The sequence below is a fragment of the Balaenoptera ricei genome, chromosome 11 (genome assembly GCF_028023285.1).
Source record: "Balaenoptera ricei isolate mBalRic1 chromosome 11, mBalRic1.hap2, whole genome shotgun sequence".
Lineage (NCBI taxonomy): Eukaryota > Metazoa > Chordata > Mammalia > Artiodactyla > Balaenopteridae > Balaenoptera > Balaenoptera ricei.
In genome coordinates, this window is record NC_082649.1 from 14,111,894 (window position 1) to 14,124,782 (window position 12,889).

The 12,889-nt window shown below is 38.8% G+C and overlaps 1 protein-coding gene across 1 annotated transcript in view; it reads right to left on the bottom strand.

Annotated features, from left to right (window-relative positions):
* NUP153 (nucleoporin 153) overlaps window positions 1-12,889 on the bottom strand; it is a 76,129-nt gene that overhangs the window by 10,831 nt on the left and 52,409 nt on the right. The window contains exons 15-17 of the mRNA XM_059938002.1: window positions 5,874-5,999; window positions 3,431-4,048; window positions 427-621 (exon numbers count right to left, since the gene is read on the bottom strand). Of these exons, the coding sequence (XP_059793985.1) occupies window positions 427-621; window positions 3,431-4,048; window positions 5,874-5,999 (939 nt within the window). The remainder of the gene's footprint in view (window positions 1-426; window positions 622-3,430; window positions 4,049-5,873; window positions 6,000-12,889) is intronic.

The following is a 12,889-nucleotide window of genomic DNA, read 5'->3' on the forward strand; positions in this document are numbered from 1 at the left end:
CACTTCTGCCTCAAAAGGAAGGTTTAAAGGTATGGTGATTGCTGTACTACGGGTGGGGAAAATGGGAAAGGGACCATAAGGTAGCAGCCACAGAAGGAGCTTTAGTGATCTTCTAAAACCCAAATGCAGTGTTTTTCAAACCAGTTGTATCCCCCTTAGCCATGTTAATTAATTCAGTGGGCGGCAACCAGCATTTTCCTTCTCAAATGAAAACAAATAAAATAGAAAATGTACTTATCTTCACTGCAGACTAGCAAACAATTCAACTGAATAGTAATTCAGAGACAGATATGAGCTAAAAGTCCAGGACAACAGCTCATTTTACATGAATTTTCAACAGAGAATGAATAGTTTCAAAACCAAAGCTGTTTGTAAATATTTCACTTTAAAGTGGTATTCTAAGGAGGCACTTTACCAACACCTTACCTGTAAACTCAGACTTTGTGCCTGGCTTTGCACTGTCACATGCTACGCATTTGGTAGAATCTGCTTTATTCTCCACTAGGCACACTTCACAGTCCCAGGTTCCCTCAGGTTTCTTGAACTTGTCCAATCCTAGGCAGCCTCCAGACAACAGAGAGACAGAGACAGTGCTGCTACTTGAAGCGGGTACTGAACTTCCTAAAAAATGATGGGGAAATACAGGAAAATTCTGATTTACATTATGTCAAGATCTCAATGACACCACTAAGTCTAAATGTACAATTTTTACCGGTGTTTCCTATTAAGAGAAAATGCCAGAAATCTAAACATCACATTGTTAAAAACAGTACAGACATCTCAGATTTCTTTTAATCTTACAAAAGAGCAACTCACACACCTTGCTCAGTGATGAGCCCCCTTTTAATCCCCAGTTTGAACAGCCATGGTTTTTAAGAATCATACTCACAAATCAGAGCCTAAAAGACTAAAGTTTCCTTAATAATCTGTCAAATTTTGTTAAACATCACAGATTATAAAACATAAGTTCTAAATTGCAGGCAACAGCCTGACTCATAAAACACACAGCCCAGGCAATATTAATTTCAAGATTTCAAAGCACAGATCTCTGACTTTGAAATGACTATTTTTGCATAGAAGTGTTCTTTTATCCACTTTGCAATTCAACTCAACACCACCTACTATGTTCATGGCATTTCTGTTATAAGGTAGCCATTTAATAGACATTTATTAAGCACCATAACGTTCTTAGGTTCTCGGGATATCAAGATGGATAAAATGTTGCCTAACTTCTAAAGGTGTTTCTGGTCTAAAAGGGTGGAAAGCAAAAGAAACATAAATGCGTAGCAGCACCATCACTAAGACGGAGAGTGACAAATGATCTAAACAAGAGTACAGAGCAGAAATTACTATGGGATAGGAGAAGGATTCACAGGGGTGGTATTTACATTTTTAAGCAGAACTAGCAATTTAGTGGGCAGATGCGGCGGCACAGGAAGGATGGCTCAGCAAGGCACAGCTGCATGAAGAAATACAGTGTTGAGAGTGGAGCCATTCATTCTGGTAACCCCACTTCTCTAAATGTCCTCCAGCTGTTGTCACTTTTCCCAGTTACCTCATCTGTGTTTTACTGGTATGTTCTCTTCCATCTTGCCAATAAAATTGTGCCATCTTTGGTCCACTGCCCTTCTCATGAGCTCTCATCTACTCTGATGATTTTAATCACCAACAAAATCTTTCCCATCCATACCTGAGACCCACACTTCTGGCTTTCATCCCTGCGCCATCTCTTTGTTGGTAGTTCCACTATCCACCTGGTTACCTCGGCTAGATGACAACTCTTCCCTTATATATCTCTCCAATCTTTTTCATTCTCTTTCTCTGACCCTTCTACTGCTCTTCTGGTTCAAGCCCCCTCATCTCTTGCTTGCTTAATAGCCTTGTTATCGAGACCTCTGGTTTCGTTCCCTTGAAATCCATCCTCCTAAAAAGCAACTAGTACCACGTGGTTTTTGTTTTTCCTCTCTGGTTATTCATTTAAAAGATTAACTGCTCCAAAGTTCTATTCCTGCTACTCTCTTAAGTCGGCAGAGTTCAGTTTTAGGCTGTCTTCTCTGTTTGCTCTGCTCACTCACCTTATATCACCTCTACTCCCATGACTTACTTGAAAACTATGGGCTAATGACTCCCAAATCTGTATCTCCAGTCCAGAGGGTCCATTATCAGTATATCCAAAGGCCTCACACATATCTGTCAACTTCAGCAGCTTGAAATCAACGTATCTTTCACCGTACATTATTCTATACCCCATTTGATTTTATTAGTACATGTCACTACTATCTCTACCTATATTATTGATCAACTTCCTAACTTGTCCTCTGGTTTCCAAATTTTGTTGCCTTCAAATCTATCCTCCAAAAAGCCACCAGGTGATTTATCAAAAATATAAGTTTGACCCATCAACTCAGAATAAATTTTGGTTTCCTACACGTTTCAAGAGCTTTCTTTCTTTTTTTTGTTAAGGGGAAGAGGAAGAATGCCAGACGGAAAGAGAAAAATATTTCAGAATAAAGATTCTGAAACCTTATTCTTGTAGAGACGTCTAGCAGGAATCAGAAATATGGCTCACCCCTGGTGTTAAGAGAGGGATGTGGGCTATTAACTCAAGAGCTTTCCATTGCAGACACAAAATCACACATCCATGATAATGCAATAAAAATAGGAAGTATAATTCCCAGGATACTCATAACATGTTTTATTTAGTATCCATGTTACCATATATCTGTACCAAATAATTATATAGTAGCATTACAGACACAGCAGAGTCAAATGAATTAATTCCAAATGAATTAAAGATCAACGTAAATCTTCAGTAACTCTTTCAAAATTGAACAGAAACAGGAAAAACTCAACTCTAACTTCATTTTTCTGGTTACCTAATAGAACTTTTCATTAATGAGTCAGTAATTTACGATCATTGCAGTATCTCTGGCAGATAGCACATACAGGTACAGGTATCACCATTAACATTCAGCCACAGCCTTCTCATAATGCAATGAAACCAGCTGTGTAAATGACCACTAGCCATCCTCACTTCTCCTTAGAGGAAAAGAGACAAAGGAATATTTTATTCTGTGTAAAGGTTTGAGAAAGATCGCCCCGTTCTAAGACCTTTGCATCTATATTAGCCAACTTTGAAAATGATCACGAAGAGCCAGAAGCTTCTGATAAAATTACATACAAAAAAAAGAGGTCAAAGCAAATGCTGGACTGATTTCAACACACAGCCTCTCCTAAGAGAACATGCAGTTCCAGTCCCAAGCAAGTCATTTTAATTTCAAGACAGTTCAGAAAAATTAAGACGTATGAGGAAATGCTCATCTTGAAACATCTAAAATATTGAGGTTATTCTTAGCTGTTTTACAGAGAATAAATTAAAACGTTCTATTAAAGAAATGAACAAAATTATTCCAAACAGCCATAAACGTACCTGGTTTCTGAGACATACAGGACACACATTTATTGTCTTCTGCATTATTAGAAACACAGCACACTGGACACTCCCAAGATCCCACGGGCCTTTTGAATTTATCTGTAAATCCTAAGGCACCAGTGGTCACAGTGCAGCTGGAGGAGGAAGCAGCCACAGTAACAGCGCTTTCTGAAGCCACTGGCAACGTAAGGACTCGCTTAACACCAGTTCCCGGTTTCGGTGTTTCACAAGCTACACATTTTATCGCTTCAGGTTTATTTTGCACTAAACAGGTATCGCAATCCCAAGTTCCTACTGCTGGTTTAAATTTGTCTCCAAAGCCTGTCTCTGGTGCAGAAACAGTTGGTTTGCCACTTTTACTTGGTGTCCCAGTTCCAGTCTGTTTAGCAGTATCTTTTGGTGGCAATTTTGCTGCTTGACAGGCTACACATTTGTTGTCTGTAACTTTGTTCTGGAGTAGACAGGTATCACACTGCCAAGATGACCCAGCTTTTAAACTTTCCCCAAACCCAATTCCACTAGAAGAAAAGCTACTTATTGCTGGTCTTGAATAAACTACCAGGCTTGTGGTGGCAGGTTGAGCAGCAAGAGAATCTGCCTTTGGTGATGTGAAACCTACAACGCGGGGGAAGAGGGGAACAGGAAGGAAAAGGTTAGTCAATGTTTTGATTAGAAAGCCTCTCTATTATTTAGTAATCATTAATAAATAATAATATTAATATAGACAATAATAATTATAGAGTAATAGCTGTTAATAATAAAAATATTATTCCTGGGAGAAAACATTTTTACCTTAATTACAGAGTTATTACAATCCAAGATGGACTACTTAAGAGTAGTTTTTCACCTAAGCTGTATTTCTAGTACTAATCACATAATTAATAAGCGACAGACCTAGTTAAAAGGCTACAAAAGATGTTTGGTTTATAGTGTATCATCTTCCTCTAGGAATCTGTTTACTGCAGTTCAACCAATACCTAATTTGAGACTTAATTAAGGTATGCACATAGAACCATGAAATAATGAGGAAAAGTCTTTGTGCTACCAAAACTGATAACATTGAGTTGATTCACTCAAACTACACTTCATTTGTAGAAATGACCTTTCAATCCTTTACTTTGGACCAATTAACTTTTATTTTACATACACCAAAAAAACACCCGTTTCTCTAGCCTTTAGCATCAAGGGAAAAGAAAATCAGAGGGAAAGATGATACAGGAGGTTGTTAAAGAGGTTTTCTAGTGGTACCAAGAAATAATCCGGCCTAGAGCTATTTTTTGCCTAAAGATAAAACTATCCCACATACTTCAGTTACTCCCAAAGGAGGACAATGTACTATTTTGTCAATTATTAACCTGAGTCACTAAGGCTGGCAAAATTTTAACAGTAACCACTTCAAGGTGTTACAAGTTTTCTTTTCCTCCCACTTTTTTGGATTTTCCTGATTTCCCTCAAGAGAACATGTAACTTCTCCAAATTTTTGCTATTTAAAAAAAGTTTAAAAGAGGGGAGGAGTGGGCATTATGAATGCAAAGTGTAACTTCTATGAAGAAAACCTATATGCGTTTGATGCTGAGTGATTACCACTCGGTTCACCCTAACACAGGCATTCTGGAGTCCTGCCCAAAGCTGCATAAAACCGTCTATATTGAGACTCCAGTAGGCAGTATACTCATCTATAAAATGGGAGCTACACCAAAAAATCCTAATCCCTCTAAATCTTGCTGTAGCATCCAAACTTATTATTGAAACTCATATTCAGTTATACATGAACACATGTGCTGGATAAATCTAAATTCTTTCTGAGCTACTAGATTATCTTATAAACACTTTTATATTCTTATAGTATACATCCCAGTTGGAATTATACTATCCTCTTTGATTTTCAAATTGAAAACCTATTCCTATTTGAGGATTTCTATTCATTATCTTCAAATTCTTACCCACTAACATTCATATCTTATTTTATTTGAAGTGAGTACTATCCTGTGTGTGTGTGTTACAGTCAGCATATGTTTCCTTTCCACTTGGCTTTATTATATATATATCCCACAACTGGGGAATAATCTGAGAAGAACAAGGCAGTTCAACGCTCTCAGAGAGAGACATGTCCAGGTATATCATCAGGTTTATTTACTTTTTTCCAATTATTGGCCCATCTCTAATTAACAGGCAATTCACATTTTCTCCTTCTATCATTGCCCCTTAGAGATTCCATTTTAGTGCAGAGTCCTTAAATTCTAAAGAAATAGTTTCTAAGGTCTTGCACCTAAAAAGTTACATCTGACTACATCTACATTCAAAAGCCAATCTCCTATCAAACCAGACATCGTTTTTTAAAAGCCTGAAGTACAACAAAGTAATAACAAATGATATTAAGATGAGATCATGATTTTGCAATTAAGATTTTAGATTATCTCAAGGGCAGCCATTATCTTACCAGGGTTCTTCAGAACATCTAGGACACTTCCTTCTTTCAGGGTTTTTGCAGGTTTGAAAGGGTCCTTGCAATCTTCATCTGGTTTCTTCTTACAGCTTGGACTGTTCACTGCAGCGATATCTTGAGCTGTAATTTTTTTTAATTGTAAGAGATATTATGCTAAGAAAAAGCAAGTTACATGTATTAAAAATCTCTCAAAGTCCATTTGAATCAACATCTTAAAAAACAAGAACAAAAACCACCAAAAAAGTCACTGTAATTCAAAGATAATGAACAAATAAATGACTTAAAGTACAGGGTTAACTTGCCATTACAAGGAAGCAAAAAATACTGTTTCCTATACTGTACATCTCTCTCCTCCAGAAGGACAAAAAATTATATAAACTATATATAATCTATAATTGTTATCCAATAAGTTCACCAGTTTCATCAAACTGAAACCCTGAAGAGGATATGGCAACAGGGGCGAGTTCAAACACTGTATGAAATATGTATTTGATTACACAGCAATTTACAACACTGATTTAAAAAAAAACTTTAAAAATTAATGTTTATGGAAGCAACCTAAGTGTCCATAGACAGATGAATGGATAAAGAAGATGTGGCACATATATACAATGGAATATTACTCAGCCATAAGAAACGAAATTGAGTTATTTGTAGTGAGGTGGATGGACCTAGAGTCTGTCATACAGAGTGAAGTAAGTCAGAAAGAGAAAACCAAATACCATAAGCTAACACATATATATGGAATCTAAAAAAAAAAAAAATGGTTCTGAAGAACCTAGGGGCAGGACAGGAATAAAGACGCAGACATAGAGAATGGACTTGAGGACACGGGGAGGGGGAAGGGTAAGCTGGGATGAAGTGAGAGAGTGGCATGGACATATATACACTACCAAATGTAAAACAGATAGCTAGTGGGAAGCAGACGCATAGCACAGGGAGATCAGGTCAGTGTTTTGTGACCACCTAGAGGGGTGGGATAGGGAGGGTGGGAGGGAGATGCAAGAGGGAGTGGATATGGGGATATATGTATACGTATAGCTGATTCACTTTGTTATACAGCAGAAAGTAACACAACATTGTAAAGCAATTATACTCCAATAAAGATTTTTTAAAAAATTAATGTTTAATTAAGCCAGATATTTCATTTCTAGAAATTCATCCTATGATTGAAAATATCTTTCAGTTATTATATTGAAAACCTGGATGATACTTAATAAAAGGAGCTAGCTACATAAATGACAGAACATTGACATGATGGAATGCTATGCAGCCCCAAAAAATCATTCTTAGAAGCATAGTTATGGGAAAGAGTAGGTTAGAAAGTCCAGAAGATTTTGACTGTTTACATCTAAAGAGTGATGTTTTTACTTTTCATAGTTCCCAAACTTGCTAAAACGAACATACCCTTGTACTTAAAATAAGAGATCTATATTGTGAGTACAATAATCATTTTGTCATTATATTTCTGTATACAGATGAAATATGTTTGGGATTGTTTCAAAATTACCTGATAGGTGTGTTTGTGTGTGTGAGGGGAGAAGGAAGGAAGGAGGGAGAGAGAAACAAGATTGGTCACAAAACGGCAAATGCTGAAGCTCAGTAAAGTGTGTATGGGGACTCAGTCTACTCTTCCACTTCTGAGAATGTTTGAAATTTTCCATAATAATATATAAATAATCAGGTTTTTCTTCTAAAGTGCTTGCCAATTTAAAAGCAGTGGGTAAAGTAGTTCAAAAACCCTACCTACCCTTACCTCACACCATAAACAAAAATTAATTCAAAATGGATCAATGGGGACTTCTCCGGTGGCGCAGTGGTTAAGAATCCATCTGCCAATGCAGGGGACACGGGTTCGAGCCCTGGTCTGGGAAGATCCCACATGCCGCGGAGCAACTAAGCCCGTGCGCCACTACTACTGAGCCTGCACTCTACAGCCCACGAGCCACAACTACTGAAGCCTGTGCACCTAGAGCCCGTGCTCTGCAACAAGAGAAGCCACCGCAATGAGAAGCCCGCACACCGCAACGAAGAGTAGTCCCCACTTGCTGCGACTAGAGAAAGCCCGTGCGCAACGAAGACCCAACGCAGACAAAAATAAATAAATAAATTAATTTAACAAAAAAAATGGATCAATGACCTAAACATAAGAACTGAAACCATAAAACTCTTAAAAGAAAACCTAGGAGGTGTATCTTCATGACCATGGATTTGACAATGAATTCTTAGATATGACACCAAAAGCACAAGTAAAGAAAAAACTGAACTTCACCAAAATTAGAAATCTTTGTGCATCTAAGGACATTATCAAGAAAGTGACAACTGACTGAATGGGAAAAAATATTTGCAAATCACACATCTGATAAAGATCTAGTATCCAGACTATATAAAAACGCTACAACTCAGCAACAAGAAGACAAACCTATTTAAAACTGGGCAAAGGACCTGACCAGACATTTCTCCCAAGAAGATATGTAAAGGTGAGAAGATGCTAAACAGGAGTTCAGGTTTTTTAAGCATAAGCCACCTGTTCTCCTTGCTTGGCCCTGCAATAAACTTTCCTCTGTTCCAAAAAAAAAAAAAAAAAAAAAAAAGATACTAAACACCATTAGTCTTCAGGGAAATAGATGCAAATCAAAACCACAATGAAGCATCACTTCATACCCACTACGACGGCCATCATCAAAAAATGGAAAATAATAAACATGGTGAGAACATGGAGAAATTTGAATCCTGCTGGTGGGAATGTAAAATGGGCCGGCTGCTGAGAAAAAGTTTTGTAGTTCCTCAAGAAGTTAAATATAGGACTATCATTTGACCCATCAACTCCATTCCCAGGTATACACTCCAAAGCACTGAAACCAGTATTCAAACAAATACAAGTACATGCATATTCATAGCAACACTATTCACAATAGCCAAAAAGTGGAAACAACTCAATGTCTATCAACGAATAAACAGATAAATTATGGTATATCCATATGGTGGAATATCATTCAGCCATAAAAGGAATGAAGTAATGATACATACTACAAGACAGATGAACCTTGAAAACAGTACGTGAAAGAAGCCAGATACAAAAAGTCACACTGTATGGTTCCAGGATAGGTAAATACATAGAAACAGAACACAGATTAGTAGCTGTCAGCAGTTGCGGGGGAGGGGAAATGGGGAAAAACTGGTTAACGGGTACAGGTTTCCTTTTGGAAGTGATAAAAATGTTTGGTACTAGTTAGAGGTGGTGACTGTACTAAACACAATCAACACTGTGATTGTACTAAACACCAATGAATTGTTCCCTGTAAATGATTAACTTTATCTTATGTCAATTTCACCTGAATAATAAAAATGTGCAAAAAACAGAACACCATACCTATCTCTTACAACTGTGTCAAAACAAAGAAAAATGCTTTCATTACTTTATCACATTCTATCTTCCTTTATAATCAAAACTGAATTGCTTTTAGTAACTTAAGGTAAATTTTAAGGATTTCCTAAAGTGTACTCAAAGAGATGGAAAATGAAGATAATGGGAAAATTAGCTCCTATCACAGCATAATCATGACTTCCACATTTTCATCAGCTTTTTAATGACAGAAGTGGTGAGAAACAGAGGTCTCAACGTAAGAACAATTCTATATATGCCACTCATAATAAACTCCTGAAAAATCTGGATAATTTCCCCAGATATAATGAAACACAAAAGTTGTTTCAACAAACTATTACTCATTCAGTTACCATTAGTAAAGCATTAATAAAAACTGGAGGACTGGGCTTCCCTGGTGGCACAGTGGTTGGGAGTCCGCCTGCCAATGCAGGGGACGCGGGTTCGGGCCCTGGTCTGGGAGGATCCCACATGCCGCAGAGCGGCTGGGCCTGTGAGCCACAACTACTGAGCCTGCGTGTCTGGAGCCTGTGCTCCGCAACAAGAGAGGCCGTGATGGTGAGAGGCCCACGCGCGGCAATGAGGAGTGGCCCCCGCTTGCCACAACTGGGGAGGGCCCTCGCACAGAAACGAAGACCCAACACAGCCACAAATAAATAAATAAATAAATTTATAAAAAACAAAAACAAAAACAAAAAACCTGGAGGACTTTAATGCCTTTCCCTCATAACCAGGCATGAAAATGAAATTTGAATCGGTTTATTCTTCTTGAATTCACAGTAACATTAAAGAAAAAAAAAATCATGTGTTAAGTACACCTGAAATATGCTTATTACTTTCTCTTACACAGGGCTGTTTTATTCAACAAAAATTAGGATTGAAAACATACCAGTCAAATTCTTATTTTGTGCCACTCTCGTAACCTACGCTCTTTTCTTCCGGATCATCCAAAGACAAAGACTTTCTTAGCTTATAGGTCCTGGCTCTTTGATAGTTTTTTAAATCTATCTTTTGAGGGAGGATCTAGTTTTTAAAAATTCCCAAACTCAGCAGATAGTCAACGAAACACTTCTGAATAAGGCAACAGCCCCTTAACTGGTGTCTCAGCATATGACACCCCACTCCCACCCACACGCCCACTCAACACACTGCTGTTACTCCAAGGCACCATCTCACCCCCTATAAAAACCACCCAATGTTTTCCTACCACATTCAGATTAAAATCCAATTATTGAGCATAGCATTCGGAGAATTTTTACAATTTAAAGCTACCTCTCAATCTCATGACAAATTATTTGCGATTTTCAAAGTATGCCATGCTTTTCCTCTTGTTCTCTTGCATTTGGCTGTTTGTTGGGTGAGAAATGCCCTTACTCAGAATTCTTGACCTGAGTAACTCAGCCCAGATGATTCTTCATTTCCCAAACACCCAACACTTGAAACAAAACCACCACCACCACAGCAAAAGCCTATGGTTTAATTATCTGGATATTCATTTCTTTCCCTCAATTATGCCCATTTTTTTGAGTTTAGAAATTATATATCACTATCTGCAGAGGCCGGCATAACCCTTACGCATAAAAATGCTTGTGAACTCAAGAGTAAACCTACAGATGGAATCCACTGTAATTACAATGTAGACCACCCTTGAACTTCTTATAACATTTCATTTATAGAGCATCCACGGCGAGAGACCCGCTGAGGGAGCTCTCCTGTTGCTCAGATGACGATGTCTGCTTAGCACAGAGGAGAGTCTGGTACCGAGAGCACTGGCAGACAGGTTAATACCAGACACCTCTGTGAGACCTGGTGGGCAGCCCTGGGATCAGTAACCAGCAGCCATGGCTCCTGGAAGGCTGCCTGGATCTGGTGAGCGGAGGCCTAGGAGCAAAGCTGCAGCAATAGCAGTAGCTCCAGTGACAGGAGCAAACGTCAGCACAGCTCCCTGTTGCTTGGTTCCCCCAACTGAGGACAAGTTTATAACCATCAGGATATTCCAGAAATAATACGTCAAATATGATACCAAGATAAGAATAACAATAACTGTTGTAATCAAAAGTAAACACAGTGGGCGACCTTCAAGACGGCGAAGGAGTAAGACGTGACGATCATCATCTTCCCCACAAATATATCAAAAATACATCTACATGTGGAACAACTCCTACAGAACGTCTACTGAACGTTGGCAGAAGACCTCAGACCTCCCAAAAGGCAAGAAACGCCCCACGTACCTGGCCATGTGGCCGACAGGGTCTTGGTGCTCCAGCCGGGTGTCAGGCCTGAGCCTCTGAAGTGGGAGAGCTGAGTTCAGGACATTGGACAACCAGAGACCTCCCGGCCCCATGTAATATCAACTGGCGACAGCTCTCCCAGAGATCTCCGTCTCAACGCTAAGACCCAGCTCCACTCAACGACCAGCAAGCTCCAGTGCTAGACACCCCATGCCAAACAACTAGCAAGACAGGAACACAACCCCAACCATGAGCAGCAGAGAGGCTGCCTAAAATCATACTAAGTTCACAGACACCCCAAAACACACCACCGGCCACAGTCCTGCCCACCAGAAAGACAAGATCCAGCCTCATCCACCAGAACACAGGCACCAGTCCCCTCCACCAGGATGCCTAAACAACCCACTGAAACAACCTTACCCGCTGGGGACAGACACCAAAAACAACAGGAACTACGAACCTGCAGTCTGCGAAACGAAGACCCCAAAAGCAGTAAGTTAAGTAAAATGAGAAAACAGAAGAATACGCAGCAGATGAAGGAGCAAGGTAAAAACACAGCAGACCAAACAAATGAAGAGGAAATGGGCAGTCTACTTGAAAAACAATTCAGAGTAAGTATAGTAAAGATGATCCAAAATCTTGGAAATAGAATGGAGAAAATACAAAAGACGTTTAACAAGGACCTAGAAGAACTAAAGAGCAAAAAACAATGATGAACAACACAATAAATGAAACGAAAAGCTCTCTAGAAGGAATCAACAGCAGAATAACTGAGGCAGAAGAATGGATAAGTGACCTGGAAGATAAAATAGTGGAAATAACTACCACAGAACAGAATAAAGAAAAAAGAATGAAAAGAATTGAGGAGAGTCTCAGAGATCTCTGGGACAACATTAAACACACCAACATTCGAATTATAGGGGTCCCAGAAGAAGAAGAGAAAAAGAAAGGGACTGAGAAAATATTTGAAGAGATTATAGTTGACTATATCCCTTCCCATGTTAGGGAGGCTTTCAATCAAGTCCAGGAAGCACAGAGTCCCATACAGGATAAATCCAAGGAGAAACAAGGCAAGACACATATTAATCAAACTATCAAAAATTAAATACAAAGAAAAAATATTAACAGCAGCAAGGGAAAAGCAACAAATAACATACAAGGGAATCCCCATAAGGTTAACAGCTGACCTTTCAGCAGAAACTCTGTAAGCCAGAAGGGAGTGGCAGGACATATTTAAAGTGATGAAAGGGAAAAACCTACAACCAAGATTACTCTACCCAGCAAGGATCTCATTCAGATTCGACAGAGAAATTAAAACCTTTACAGACAAGTGAAAGCTAAGAGAATTCAGCACCACCAAACCAGCTTTACAACAAATGCTAAAGGAACTTCTC